We start from the raw sequence: 15,070 nt of genomic DNA, 5'->3' as shown, positions 1-15,070 counted from the left end.
ACCAGTTACTGCCTCTTGGATGAGAAACCCAGGCTCCAACACTTGCTCGTTTGGCACAAGTACGTTCCGCAGCCCCAGCCTGCTGGTCTACAAGCACGCCCTCACACAACGGGCCGCCGCAGGAGGGGTAAGAGCTTCTGTGTGTAGCGTGACTCCGCGGCCACACCAAGTAACGCCATTTGGCCCCTCAAGTTGTTCAAGCTGGAAGGACACGCGTCACACCCAAACCAACGCCATTTTCTCCTCCAATTAGCCATGCGGCGGCATTAATAAGCCCAGCATGCAAATTTCTGCTGATTAGCTGCAAGCCCTGACCACACGGTGCTTGTTCGGGAAGTTTCTCCCAGACGCGTACGACGCGCGCCGCCCCCGCCGCCAGGGCCCCGCCGCCAGGGCCCCGCCGCCAGGGCCCCGCCGCCAGGCCCCCGCCGCCAGGCCCCCGCCGCCAGGCCCCCGCCGCCAGGCCCCCGCCGCCAGGCCCCCGCCGCCAGGCCCCCGCCGCCGCCGGGCGCTGCCGGCCCAGCCCCCGAGCCGGGCCCTCCGCCGCGGCGCTTGGCAGCTGGAGGAGCCGCCCGCCAATCACGGCAGGGGGCGGGCCTGCCAGGCTTCCCGCCAACCGGGCCGCGCTGCCGCCGTCGCGCGGTCGGTGGAGAAGCTCCCGGCCCCGGGTGATTTGCATATTCCTCGCGTTTCAGCCAATCCGGTGCCGCCTGGCCGCGGCACCTTCCTTCCCTCACGAAGCCGAGCGCCGCCGCCCGCCCGGCCCGACCCGCGGGGGCAGGAGCGGGGCTGCCCCCGAGCCCCCGCTGCGGGCTCCCCTCTCAGCGCCGTTTTCGCACCGCCTTCCGCCCCCCTGCCGGGCCCGTGCGCCCCCAGCCAGCTTCCTGGTGCACGCCCACACCCGCTCCTTACGCAGACGCCCCCCCCTTTTACTCCCCACGCGGTCCGCGGTCATCTTTTGCGGCAGGTGCATGCAGAGGTTTGCAAAAGCAGCGGGGAGGGGGCTGAGGCTGGATGAAGGGTCTTTCTGTGTAAGCTTCTGTTCTTATCAAAGACTACTACGATCAGCTTGCAAATAAATCTTCTCCCATGTTGCTCCATTTCATCCCCTTCTTGCGCGTGACTCGTGCTTTCAGAGGTGCACGAAGTAAAGGTGCCGTTGACCAAAGCACGATGAAATTTGCTTCTCAGAGCCTCTCCGTGTGTGCTGAGCAGCCACAAGCCCTTAGCCATTACCGGGGGAGGAGGGAACGCACGTGTGAGGCATCCTAGTGCATGTCCCTTGTTGCGGTTCAAGCCCCACAGCTACTGGCCTCAGCAACGCTCCCAGGACCTCTGTTCCCAGCGCCCCTCTGTTGCCACTAGCGGTGAAACAAAACAGCTTTCTCAACACCAAAGACTGTTTGGTGTACTAGTAATATACACTCCATATCTGAATTAGTAAAGTAGACAAGGAAAAACCTATAAACCTAAGTTTTATTCTAGTTTTAACACACCTTTGAAAACGCAGGTCAGTAACCAGCCTTGCATGGTTTCCAGACACTGCTGTTTCTCCTCTACGGGAGAATCAGGAAGAAAGGAGCTAAATAAGAGTATCCTGGGGACAAAAAGCAGATGGAGAAAGAGGGGTGGGGAAAGGAAGAACGGTCTAAAGGCTTGAGTCCTTCCAATGAGGGAATAGGTGAGTGGGGATGAAAAAAAATCCCAGCAAGGACCGGACAATTGGGCTGACTCAAAAAGCCACAGGTCTTTGCATCTTACTGCCTTTGGCTTTTCCACCTTGAGTTCCTTCAAGGGGAAGCATAAGCAGGGAGGAAGGCTGAGGGCTCACCTGCTGAAAGCCAGACTCTCTGTACCTCAGTTTCTCCTGCCAAGAAAGGAAAACGTCTGTCCCGTTTTGGTGGAGAATTATAAAACACTCTGACTAAATATGTTCCTCAAGCAAATTTTAGCTATTAAAATGACTGCAATATAAAACCAGCAAAAGTATTGTTTTCACAATGCCAAACTCTCACAACAGTGTCTCCCTTTCCTCTTCTATTTTCTTTGCTCTGTGCACATCAAATTGTGCTGGCCTGGGAAACACCTTGATACACACACCCAGAAGCCCTTGGTCCCAGCAGGCTCTGGTCTTGTTACAGAGAGTACTGCAAGCTGCATTCTTCCTACGTGGAAAAAGACTCATACTTGGTATGCAGAAGTGGTGGTGCTGGTAGGGGGTTATTCTGCTTCCCCCACCTGGCTACTGCTCATCAGCAAACGCAGAATGTGGGCATAACAGTTCTGCTTGTCATTCCCAGAGCCATGAAAAAGAAAGAATCCCCACCTTCCTATCCAAGATATTTGTTCTTTACCCATGCTGGGAAACTGGCTGTGGAGGGAGGGAAAGCACTCAGCTGAGTGATGACTCGTTTTAGCACCCCAAGTACCTGATGACCAACAAGGGAAGGTGACTCCACTCCCGAAAAGCAACACCCACAGTAGCATGTCTCCATTAGCAAGAGGGGAAAACAGCCGTATGTGCCTGGTTTGCCATTCCCAAGCAATGCCCAATAACCCTGCAGAGCCCACCTCAGTTTTGGTGCCATACACTGCAGTATCTGTTAGAAAAGGTTGGAAGGGCTCTGAACACTTAGTTCCTGCTGAAGACTGCTGTTTGACCCTTGGCAGAGAATATGAGGCACTAATAACCTTCAGACATTACAGATGGAGCTGAGGGAAGAACTTGAGGTGGTAAGAGCAGACAGGTGAGGCTGAAGGAGAGAAAATGGGTGGAAAGCTCAGACAGTGGGACAGTGAACAGTGGGAATGGATCTCTGACTACTGGGCAGAAAAATCAGAACTATGACTGATGCAGGGTGAAAGGGAGTCCAAGCAGACTCTTATGAAATGAGCTAAGCTTACTTTTCCACCACTGCTGCCTTGCTCCCAACTGATACTGGTGGTTGACCGGAATGCTTAGTGGGACAGGGGTGACTATAATTAGAAGGGATGTAATACAGCAGAGGAGACTGAGACTGTGCAGCCTTCAAGGGCTGCTGTAGTTATAGAAACTCTGTAAAACCTGGTTCCGGTGGCAGGGGAACAAAACCCAGAGGCTGCATGTGTGCTGCAGCCACCACGGGTAGAAAACCTCCTGCACCTTGGTGGCACCTGCTTGGATGATGGCGAGTGCTGCTTCAGCAGCAGGAGAAGCAGTTAGGTACACTTTGCCCCTGGAAAGAAACAATCAGAGAATCACTCAAAGCTAGTCCCTGTTGTGGTTTTAACTATGCAGAATGACTACCACAGGGTTCTGCATGCTCATGTTCCACGCAGAGGTGGACATGCACAACCCATATGATGTACCCAAGCAGAGGTACTCTTCATGTTAGTTTTCCTGCACATCCAAACAGATGCCCACACCATCTTAAATACAGTTGTTTGCACTTCTTTGCATGCTTTCAAGGGACGTGTTCCTGCAGACACTCCCTCCCAGACTCTCACACCCTCCTCCAAATACATACCTGGTCTTCTCTAATGCCGTATCAGTATCAATCAGGCCCAAGATGCACAGTGTGACAGAGATGTTTCTCTTCTGCATGATGAGTTCATGGCGCAGTGAGCTGAAGAATCCATCCAGAGCAAACTTGGTGGCAGAGTAAGAAGTGGTGAAGGGAGTGGGTATTTTCCCTGGAAAGGAGAAGAAGAGAATGGAAAAGACCAGGAAAGTGGTTGTAGGAAGGATGGCGCCCCATTTCATGTAACCACATGGACTGGGTCACATGGTGGTACATCTGGCCATGGCAGTTCCAGTCACCCAAGCACATTAGGTCGCAGGGAAGGGCCACAGCTGTGGTGAATGCAGTGCCCTTGAGCAGACACACTGAAGGCTTTCTCCTGCCTTTCCATCCCGTACAGTAGGTACAGCTACTTCGCAGACTGTTATTTAGGCTGGCCAAAGCCAGAAGGCCTTAGAGCAGCAGGATGGTTTTAATGCTGTGTCAGAAATGCAGGAAATGGGCTTGGGTGTGAAGGACTGGATCCAAACAAGTAGATCAGGGTGCATGCTGAGTAAAGAGAAAAATTACAAGGGAATACAAAAAGGTGCAACACAGAGAAGGTCTTCCAGAAAGCAAGAAGCCCAGTCAGCCACCATCCTGCTTAATATTAGAAAAAGCACAGCTTGAACATCTGTTGAAGGACACAGAGAAACAGGGTGTGCCGGGAACCATGGTTTCGACAAGAACACCACTTGTGCCAGTTACAAACACTAACCTGTGAGGGAAGAGACGACCACCAGAGAGCCTTTATTCTTCTCCAGGGTGGGAAGAGCTGCTGTTGCGAGGGCCACATAACTAAAGAAATTCACCTAAAATGATAAAGTAGTTATGGAAGGAGTAAGATTGTTTGGAGAGAAGGTCATCATGAGCCAGGAAACTAACTCAGTGGTCAAATTAAATGGAACATGGCTTGGATTTGCAATTTCAAACATCAGGAGGAAAGAATCATCTCTGTGAGAAGAGGGATAGGTAGTGCATATGTAAACCTTTCAGATTCCAGAAAAAGCAATGGAGAAGAGTCAGAGTGAAGGTTATTCCTGGGCTTTAACATACAAATGTATTGACAAGAGATAATTAGCTGTCCCTGATTTCTCTGTATGCCATTCTTTACTCCACATTGTGCAACTGTCTGTACCTACCATACCAATTTCTAACAGTTCTGGGCTAATGGGAGATAAGAAGGACAGAATGAAAGAGAGAAGAATTGAAGTTTTTCCCAGACATTCTTCTGCACATATATACACCAGCATAACTAAGCAAAACACCTAGTCTAGTGACAAACCATTGACTTGACACATTAATGAAATAAAAGGTTTGCTCTAAACCATTGCCACAGGCTTGAATTTGCCTTTGAGCCTCTTGAAGTTGTCCCAGGAGAAGCTAGACTCACTCAATTCCAGATGAGCTCTTCCTGCTGGGAATCCTCACCTGCATGAGCCAGCGGGTGTATTCCACATCTCCATTCCACATCTGGAAAGGGGAAATGCCTATGTGGTTTAACACTAGGTAATCCAGTCCCCCTGTGGACAGGAGAAAAAACAGTGAAATAGGGTGGCTGTCCCCAGTCAGTCACTGAGGAACTCAGAAATGCCAGCAGGAGGAATGAACCTGCCCCTCAGGAGGCTGGAAAATGCTTTAGCACGGCAACATTAAACACGTCCATCTGACAGCAGCTGTGCCTGCTTCTCAAGGGTAGAACTGGAATGAAAGCTCTTTTTCTTTGACAGATGCTTTCTGTAATGAGATTTCAGGGTAATGCAGACTTGGAATTTAATTCCAGTGGTGTGCTCTATTTTTAAAGTTTTAAGTACAGAGAATTATAACAGAAAAATTAAGATTGGTATGAGAATGTATATGTGTGAAAACAACAGCAGAAATAGCAAAAGGGTTAAAAGAATGATAATATATTGATGGCTGCCGGATTGGCAGGTCATCCAGATCACAGCACACTTTAAGACAGTTTCTTAAGACACTCACAGCAAGAAAACCAAAAAAATAATGAAGTAATTAAGACACTCAGACAACGGACAAATGGACAGTGAGTACAATAGAAAATGTTGCCTAATAACAGCCTTAAGCGAATAAGATGGAGTGGAGAGGCGAATGCTTATAATCACTCAACTCTTACAGGGTAAGGAAGACAATCAAAAAGCACGTGGTCACCAACCAAGACCCAGGAAACATGATGAGGACTCTACAGCTGGTATTCCTTGTCCTTTATATCACCAGTAGTAAACCTGGACAGGGTACTTGGTCATACACGTCTTGTTGCCTGTTAGTACAAAAGAATGAGTGGCTGAGAATCTCTGAGGGTATGAGATGTGTGAATCACTTCTGGTTAAAATAAGAACCTCCTATGAAGTCTTGGACTGAGCTTTGCTAAAGGAACAGGTCACTGCTTTCAGACCTCCTAGTTTCTGTTTCTCTTAACACAAGACGATATGTCTGCTCAGGGCTGGGTGTGTGCAGCTGGTTCCTGCTCATGTATAGCAAATGTGTGAGGTACTGTAGCTGTTGCTATGAGGGCACGGTTTCAGCAAAGTACTTTGAGCAAATATTTTTTGCATATTTTTCTCCTCTAGCAAAATACATGTGTATATGCTGCCTGAAGAGCCCTCCTCATGAAAAGGAACTGAAAAGTCAGCCACTCCCAGACTGGTGTTTACAAATGCCACATCCTCTCTTCCTAAACACTCCCCTCAGTGAGGGACATGTGGAAGCTGAAGCAGGAGGCTCCTACTGGAATGTGAGTTATCTGTGTATCTGAGAGCCTGAGAGATGCCGAAGATGAAGCCAGAACAGGATTAAGATCACAATCAGAACCCCTCCTGGGTTCTGTCCTGGTTCTGACCAGGCAAGCAGTGAACATCTGAAAAATTAAGACACCTCTCCTTTCACAGCTTCCTGAACTCAGGTAAATTACAGAAACCCACATCTCTTGACTCCAGGGTTATCAGAGAGAAGCCAAGATTGGCAAGGCCAGAGGAGCTGGGATGAGGACTGTTATCAGATTTATTTCCAATCAGTTTCCTCAAACTCGGATGTCAGTATAAAGCAAGATATGGCTTGAGAACTATAATCCCTGAAGGGTGACCAGGCCAAGGTGTCATCTAAACCTTTACTGAACAAAGGAGTGTGGTATAAACTGAAACAACCAGCAAAGTTTGTTTTCACTCTTCAGTATCTGCCATTTTTCTTCTGCTTACCCAGTTTTTGGACAGCAAACTGAACCACCTTTTCAGGCTCTGAAGGGGAAGACATATCGGCCGGAATATAAAAGGTTTTCTTTGCTCCAAGTGTCAGGCATTTCTCCATCACCTTGAAAAACAACACTCCCCCAGAGATTAAACAAAATGGGGTGGGAGGGGAAAGAACAGAAGGGCACTGTAAGGAACTTTTTTCTCCCCACACTACAGTCAGTAACAGTCAATTCTAGACAAAGACACACACTTTAATTCTAAATCTAACACTATTCAGCCTGCAGAGGGCTCGTTTTACATCAAGACTTCATCTACCCAGTTAAATAGAGGTAACTCTTAGCAAGATGCAAATTCAATAAACCTTGGAAAAGGATCAAGAATCATCCAAAAAGACAATCTTCTTCAGGAGAAGTGTGATGAGTACGTGAAGGTGCGAATGGTACATCTAGCTATCTGCTGAAATAATGCCTGCCAGGCTTTAGGAAGTGTCCTAATGAGTACCATGCTCACTGTCCCTGACCCTCTTTTTGCATCATTTCATAATGCAGAACTTTCCAGGCAAGTCGCTTAACCCCACAGTCTGAAAGAGACCTCTCAATTTTGTCTCATTTTATATACTACAGATAAAGGAGTCTCATCTATTTGAGCTGTTCAAACATTATTACAGAAAGTTTGTAGTCTTTAACAAAAAAGATACAAATAGAATTGCTTGGACACTGAAAAGGTACGCAGTATCTTATAGGAACTGTAGTTCAGACAACATATATCCATGTTCCCATACAGGCCAAGCTTCCTTCTAAATAACATCTTCCTTCTAGATTACATCTCCCCAGAATGCCCTCTGGTAAGAAAAAGGTATATTGCAGCAGACATTGGCGTATGACAACAGAGACAGAGCAACCCATCCAGGTGACAGATAGAATGGTAGAGGACACTGACAGTGAATCAGGCTCAAAACATACTGCTGATACATTTTTTTTTCTTCCAGAAAGCGTTAAGGATTTTTTACAGTAATTCAGTTGGTGAGTAAAACAGTTGCATTGGAAAATGCCAATATTTGTGTGTGTATGTGTGTGTGTGCAAAAGTCCAAATCCCTTATGTTTTCCCTCAAACAAGGAAGTTCTTACCTTCTGCAGCACAGCTTCCCTCCTAGCAGTCAGAAGAATTTCAGCACCAAATCTGGCATAATGGTATGCCATCTGCTCTCCAATCCCACCACTGGCTCCAGTCAGGAGAACACGGGCACCAGAAAGGCTCTCTTATTCATGGGAAAAATGAGAAAAAGGTATAGAAGTAAAGGAAGCAGCAGAGCAGCTGTCCCTAGCTAATGGCAGAGCTCTAAAGTAGGAAGGTGTGTGTGTGTGTTCTCAAAAGACTCAGTGTTTCTCCAGAACTAGTAAAGAAGCAGGACTGTCCCAAAGAAGACATGAGATTAACACGGTGCATCTGATGCTAGACTGAAAATAATCAAGGATCATCACCTAACCTTTGAAGAATGAGCTACTTTTCTCTTCTGACAGGTGCCTGTAGCACAAAGCTAGTCATCAGATAACCAGCCACCTCATGTCAAGTAGCGAGCCACCTTGACCTGTTTTGGACTGGGTCACAGCAAAGATCACCTAGCTCACGAGCCCTGGCACATGGCAGTCAGCTCAGCCTAGCTCTTCTGATATATAACAGACAGTTCCTTCCTTCATCCTGGCAACCCCAGGCTCGCAATTCAGTCACAGAGTAGGAAGCTCAGTCTGACCCATCCTGCTCAGACAGTAGCTGACATGTTACCTGGCTCCAACTCTGGTAAACCATGGGCAGAAAAAGACCACCAGTCAGTTTGGAAATACAGTATCTTCTCTTACACATCTTATATTCTTGTTTGGACTGAACCCTGTGGTGAGTCTACCTGGGTTAAAAGTGTCTTTCCAGAAGAAAGCTAGAAGTACAGCTATAATCCCCGTGGCACAAAGCACTTTTCCAAGTGGCCTCATATCCCTCAAAGTCGTAAAGAACGAAGCCTCACAGCTGAGCACTGCAGCCAAAATACTGTAATCTCCTTCCTCTGATGCTGTCAGCCAACCTGCAAGAGACAAAAGGTTTTGTATGACAAAAAAGGAATTTACATATGTGAGGCACTGTGTGGAACTGAAACTCCACCTGAGGCTTCTCTCCACTGACAGCCAAAGCCACCTTTGTTGAGAATGAAATATGGGAAGGAGATTGACTTTTAACCCTTGGATAAGATGCTGCAAAGTTGCTGTTTCCCCACTGAAGGGAGAGGACACCACAGTCCTGCAAATGGTTTGAATTTGCCCAGGAAATACAAACTTGGTTATGCCAATTTTATGCAGGCATTCGTAAAGACTAAAGGGTTTGGAGCTCAATTTCTTTAAAAAAAGGGAAATAAAGGAAAGACAAAGAAAATACATCTGATTCTAAGAAAAAGGTCTTTCACTGTCAATTCCCACAGCTCTCTGAACTCAGACAGCCTCTATACAGTAAGAGTTCTCTCTATAGAAAGAAAACAAACAAAAACTTGTGTCTAATCTTACAGAATGTTTAATTAATGAAAGAATTATTATGCTCATAGCCGAGAATATTCACCACACAAAACCAGTGCTTCAGGATAACTGGCACATCTTATTGCACACTGCAGAAATGAAGCAGCAGACAGGAATAACAGGCTGAAGTCTTGCTACAAACATTGGTGCTGAAGACCTGGCTGAACTTCCATGCAAAGGGGGCAGGGGTGAAGCCTGGCAAGAGACCGCTTAAGGGTATGACTGCACAGCATGAAAAAATGGAAAACTGCAAACAGGGCAACTGCCATGGGAGGCAGGGATCCTGTGGCAGCACACGGATGTGTCTGGAGGCCTTGAGAGTGGCTGTAACTGTTCCCATCAAAGTCGGTCAACAAAACTCTCTAAGACTCAATTTGGAGCTTTAGAAAGCAGGCGTTCTTTAATTGCGGTGCTGGACGCACAAGGGATCGCTCCACCTAGTGCACGTGCCAAATTGCTCAAGCTACAGGGGTTAGATATAATCAAAACATACATATTCACTGGATTTCCAAGAAATAATTAACAAATTTGTACTTATTCCTAGAACTCATTAAAATATGTAACTGTCCCCTATGCACGTGCACTTGTTTCTACTGGTGGTCCTTTGGGGTCTTCTGGTGGTTGTCGGTAGTCTTCATTGCTGTGTTCACCGGTTGGACCCAGTTCAGCCCACGCTCAGGCCATCTCTGTGGTTATTAGGTTGAGAGAAGTTCTCCTCCCTCTCTACTCTGCCCTGGTGAGACCAAATCTGGAATAGTGTGTCCAGTTCTGGGCCCCTCAGTTCGAGGACAGGGAACTGCTTGAGAGAGTCCAGAACACTGTCATGAGGATGATTAAGAGAGTGGAGCACCTCCCTTACAAGGAGAGGCTGAGGGAGCTGGGTCTCTTTAGCTTGGAGGAGACTGAGGGGTGACCTTATTAATGCTTATAAATCTGTAAAGCGCGAGTGTCAGGAGGACGGAGCCAGGCTCTTCTTGGTGACACCTGATGATAGGACAAGGGGCAGTGGGTGCAAGCTGGAACATAGGAGGTTCCGCTTAAATATGAGAAGAAACTTTGTCACACTGAGCGTGACAGAGCACTGCAACAGGCTGCCTGGGGCGTTGTGGAGTCTTCTTCTCTGGAGACATTCAAAACCCACCTGGATGAGTTTCTGTGTGACCTGATCCAGGTGTTCCTGCTCCGGCAGGGGGACTGGACTGGGTGATCTTTCAAGGTCCCTTCCAGTCCCTGACATCCTGTGGTTCTGTCATCTTCTTCTTTCTTTCCTGGTTTCAGTTTGGGTGCATGTACCGGGCTCAGCCATTCGCACGCCGAGGGACATGTGCGTGTTGTGGGTCCTTCGCCTGCTCTGCTCAGGCTCATCCTCCAGGCCGGGGCTAATCCCGCTCCGGGACACTGCTCCGCGCGGCCTTACAGACGAGGCTGGCTAATTAATTAGCAAGGAAGGCAGCACCGCAGAGACAAACTTTCTGCTCTTCCCTCCATCTAACTAAACACAGCTTAGCTTCGTCCTGTACATTCGCAAAACTTTTCACACTAGGCTCTGGTACTCCGCGTCCCCGGCCCCGGCCCCGCACGGCCCCGACCCGCAGCGCCGCCCCCCCCCCCCCAACTTACGGCGCCAGGACCCAGCCGCAGGCACCACGTGACCGCCCTCGCACCTCCCCCGCCCGCCCCCGGGGGAGGGGCGGCCCGGCCACGTGACCAGCTCCCGGCAGCCCCGGGCCCAGCGCAGTGCCCTTGGCGCAGCCATGGCCGCCCGCCTGCTGCCCGCCGCCCGGTGAGTGCCGCCGCCCGGCCCGGCCCGGCCCGGCCCCGGCCGCCGCTCCGCTCGGCGGGAGCCCTGTGGCCGTTCTGCGGAGGGCACGGATCCGTGAGAGGCGCCGGGGGGTGGCCGCCCTGGGGCGCTGTGTGCTGAGGGGACGCTTTGTGGTCTGCACGTCGAGCCGAGGTGCAGGGGGAGGCTGTGGAGGGGCGCGTTAGGGAGCGAACAGTAAATCTTCGGTAGGGAAGTCCCTTTTCACCCAAATACTTGCGAATACGTGAATTTAAGTGTTGACTCTCTCCTGCCTCTCTCAGTGTCTGTATCTATCATAAGTTTTGTTGCATTGCTGCGATCTGGCGAGGTTCTTCCCCCCCCCCCAGGTGTTCAATAGCTTTGTATTTTTTTAATTTTATTTAGAGGAAATAGCTCGCTTTTCTATGAATCTGTAGAAGTCACTCTCCCCAGATCTTTCATAAATAACGAAAAAGTAAATAAGGGTTAAGTATTCGCATCTGTTTTGCGGGATGCCACCACAGCTGTAAAACTGTAGTGTTAGGACAGCACGTGCTCTACTGGGAAGCTTGAAAAGCCTTGGCCGTGTAGGCTTGGCTAAATGTTACCCGGACCATAATGAGCTAAATAAGATATTGGTGCCTATCAAATTAATCTGGTGACTTATTAACAAGATGGCAAGAACCATATCATTAATATGCTGAATCCTTTAGTCTTTTTTATCAAGGGTCTAAGCCAGTGGTTCTCATACTTCGAAAAGCGGCTCATACTTAGAGATTTTTGATGCTTCCATGTTTTTTATTCTTGAAAACTCTTGCTGATAAAAAAGGGAACAGGTATGCTTTCTCACAGTTGACAGGAACTACTTGGTCTAGGGAAAAAAAAAAAAGGATGATAGCCAGATACTTGTCTGCTGCTTTTTGTCTGAAGTAACACCTCACAGGAAAGCATTTGTGACCTTTGATTTCTTTATCGATCCTCTCTATTTTACAGTCACAACCTGCTGAGAGAGATGCAACAATACTCCTAATATGAACTGAAATGTTGCTACTTTTGATTCTTTCAGATTTATCATCAAAGGAAGTCTGGCTGGAGCTGCTGTATATGTGGCATATGATCAGGGGTTGCTGGGCAGTGGCGCAGAAGGTGCTGAAGCCCTCAAAAAAGCTCAAACAGTACTGCCTCCAGCTATCAAAGAATGGACAAGTTACATAGGCTGGGAGGTAAGGACCATGCAGATAAAACACAGTCAGCAAATTGGACATTCTCTGAATAAGGAGGAGAAAACATTGGGATGATATTCAGGTTCCAGTGACGTTAGCAGAAGTTTTGCTGTTTAATCTGATTTTCACACTAAGAATTCTTTGAAGAGAATTAGGGGAGAAAATTGTTTGTTGATGTCGTTTGAAAGCAGACAAGGTAACTAGCCTACGCAGGGTCAAAGAGGAGAGACTGCAAGCTTGATCTGGGAGATATTTCAGTATGCTTTTTATTGAAGGATCCTACATACTTTTAAAAAATTAAAGAAAAGATTCTTCTCCAGATTTGTCAGACTGCTAACAGTAAAGCTGAATTTAAATTGCTTGAAGAAGCCCTTGTCCTTGAGTAATTCTTAGTTTTTAAAATCCTCAGGACAAGCCTTTGCTGAAAGTTGGAAAAGTATTTCCCATATTGGAAACTATAATAAGCAAATATATAACTGTAAGGAGTAAGTAATTAAATATTTATGGAGGTGATTTTTCAGGAGTACCCAAATGTTAAGTACTACCTTCTGCCTCTACTTTATACTGCAGGAAAGAAAAAAGTCCAGGCTTTAGGGCACATATCTGATGCTTTTTGAGACTTAAAGGTATTTCAGTGCTTGCTCTCTCTGAGATCTGAGGACACGAAGAACATGTCCAAGGTGATGTGGCTTCTCGTGTAAGTGAAACCTCCAAGTGCTGATATTTTGTCTTTTTCTTTCTAGCTCCCGCCCACTCCAAAAATTGACTTTTCCCCCTCTGATTCCTGGAATAAAGGTAAAATAATTTTACGTTAAACTGTGAAAGGGGCAAAGGACCAACAGTGATGCAGCTTATCTCAGTACTGCCATCCTTAAGCGAATTATGGAGAAAGGGATGATTGTGTGGTCTGGTAGAGGGAGCACTGGATGTTGGACTAGGGATGTGTATTCTGCTTCAGGTTCCACAACTAGCACACTGAGTGACTGTGCAGTTCATTTTATCTCATTACCTTAATTTCCAATTGTGAAATCAAGAGGAAGATGTGCGCCCATAAACCTCTTTGCCTTTTCTAACTGGAGGAGCTAATACTTCTTTTACCTACAAAGCTTGCTTGCCTACTGGTGGGTACCGCCAGTGCCCCAAGGTACTCTCTTATATCCCAGAACGTAAGATTGAATGTTTCAGTAAAGTATCGGGGTGGGGGTCTGTGGCTCCAACAATAACTAGACAAGAGTTTATGGACCAGTAACATGAGGTCATCAATAGTCACAGTAGCGATCAGGGAAACTAGAGCATAAAAAATAAGTCATGACCTACTCTTGAAAAAGGTGAATCTTTTATAAACTCTTCATATACTAGTGTCTGAACTCCATTTCTGACTTTTGAGAGGGGATGAGTATTCCCGTAATTGCTAGAATTTTAGAGATCACGTTTGAAGGCCAAAACATGTTATAAATACCTAATAACTTATAGTTCTTATGGTGCAGCAAATAGTCTTAATTTAACTGTGAGGAAACAGCCCACAAACACTGTGACATACCCAAAACCACATGTGGAACCTGTGGCAAGACCAGAAATGAAGTTGAACTTAGATGAGTATCAGTTCCTTGTTTTAACCTTGAAATTGTCTATCCCTTATACTGGTCCTGAAGCTGGAATTTTTCTGTCACGATACTGAGACAATAAAGCTGCATTTGAACCAAGGATTACTCAGGCCTCAGGTGCTTGAAAGCTTCTCAGAAAAAGCTAGATCTTTACCTCTGTCTTTAAAGAGTTCCATGATGCTAGAATAACATTAGGAGTTTTTGCTTGAATGATGCTCTTCCTGGGAAAATAATTCTCTGCTTTCTTTGCAGGAGTGCAGACAGTCATGTCTGCTTTATCTGTAGCTCCCACCAGGGCCTGTGAATACACTCTGGAAGGCTGGAAGTATATGAAGGATCTTGTCAAATGAAAACATTCTCCAGGATTCATGGTTCTCTCTATGGTGTATTCTTTTTGGGATGATATATAGTCCATCCCTCTAGATGGCAGCTCAGCCATGCAAGGGCTACAATAAAAGACTGTGGAACATCCGTTTCTGTTTGGGTTGGCTTTAGCACGCACCTTAATGATTGCTTTGTGCCTTACTAATGATTAGGCACATCAGCAGAGATCACAGAAGATCACAGATCAGCTGTACTGAAGCATTGGTTATATGCTGAGGTACAGCCTCTGCAGCTGTGCTTCTAAGAGAGGGACAGAGATTGTACCTGATGTTGGCAGTGGAGGCAGCACTTCTGCCACACTGATGTGCTGACACGGCCACGTTGTTTTTGTCTGTGCTAGTAGCAGAATGAGCCAAGACAAAAGAACAAGGCAGAAAATAGGGGGGTTAACAGAGAGAATGGGACAAATGCTTACTTGGATCAGGCAGCAGATGTAAAACACAAGAAGGAAAAAGGATTTGTAGGGATTTTGTTTCCCTTTTAAAAAACGTTTTATGATGAAACTTCCTGCCAAGGGATTTCAGAGTTGGCTAAGGTATAAATGGCTTTAAAAAGTGCTTAGGCTAATTCCTAGAGGCTAGATCTGTCAGTGGCTCTTAAACCTAACGGTCTAGATAGAAGCTAAAGGTCAGTAAACCATGGAGTGCCAGAAACTGGGAGTTTATCACCCAGTTCAGTAACAATAGGATTGCTCTGTATGTACTCTGTCCTGACATACTTTTCTGTAAGTATCTGCCACTAGAAGGGAAAGAATACTGACTGGGAAGAGCCTTTTGACCTA

General features: G+C 47.0%; 2 protein-coding genes across 3 annotated transcripts; one reads left to right on the top strand and one right to left on the bottom strand.

The window, feature by feature from the left end:
- Positions 1-1,458: 1,458 nt before the first annotated feature.
- Positions 1,459-11,054, bottom strand: HSD11B1L (hydroxysteroid 11-beta dehydrogenase 1 like; the record flags this gene model as incomplete). Of its 2 annotated transcripts, none has more annotated exons than XM_080565749.1 (8): positions 1,459-3,215; positions 3,507-3,672; positions 4,258-4,351; positions 4,971-5,062; positions 6,749-6,860; positions 7,871-8,001; positions 8,644-8,817; positions 10,919-11,054. In XM_080565749.1, 8 exons carry the CDS (start codon positions 11,052-11,054, stop codon positions 3,029-3,031), a joined length of 1,092 nt encoding a protein of 363 aa, XP_080421875.1. In that variant the 3' UTR covers positions 1,459-3,028. The 2 variants fall into 2 exon arrangements, with proteins under 2 accessions (XP_080421875.1, XP_080421876.1); XM_080565750.1 differs by lacking the exon at positions 10,919-11,054 and adding an exon at positions 10,440-10,869.
- On the top strand, positions 10,947-14,376 carry MICOS13 (mitochondrial contact site and cristae organizing system subunit 13). The gene is made up of 4 exons (XM_080565756.1): positions 10,947-11,081; positions 12,145-12,301; positions 13,045-13,096; positions 14,158-14,376. The coding sequence occupies exons 1-4, from the start codon at positions 11,053-11,055 to the stop codon at positions 14,253-14,255; spliced, it is 336 nt and encodes a 111-aa protein (XP_080421882.1). The 5' UTR covers positions 10,947-11,052; the 3' UTR covers positions 14,256-14,376.
- The last annotated feature ends 694 nt before the right edge of the window (positions 14,377-15,070 follow it).

The sequence above is a fragment of the Anser brachyrhynchus genome (genome assembly GCF_964034855.1).
Source record: "Anser brachyrhynchus genome assembly, chromosome: 23".
NCBI lineage: Eukaryota > Metazoa > Chordata > Aves > Anseriformes > Anatidae > Anser > Anser brachyrhynchus.
The sequence above is the reverse complement of the archived record's forward strand: the minus strand, read 5'-3'. Positions and strand labels throughout refer to the sequence as shown.

What these genes read in the sequence shown, in the direction of transcription:
- MICOS13 (XM_080565756.1), top strand. Translation starts at nt 11,053, where the DNA reads ATGGCCGCCCGCCTGCTGCCCGCCGCCCG. An exon ending in CGCCTGCTGCCCGCCGCCCG is followed by an intron (nt 11,082 to 12,144) that starts GTGAGTGCCGCC and finishes TGATTCTTTCAG; the next exon opens with ATTTATCATCAAAGGAAGTC. An exon ending in CAAGTTACATAGGCTGGGAG is followed by an intron (nt 12,302 to 13,044) that starts GTAAGGACCATG and finishes TTTTCTTTCTAG; the next exon opens with CTCCCGCCCACTCCAAAAAT.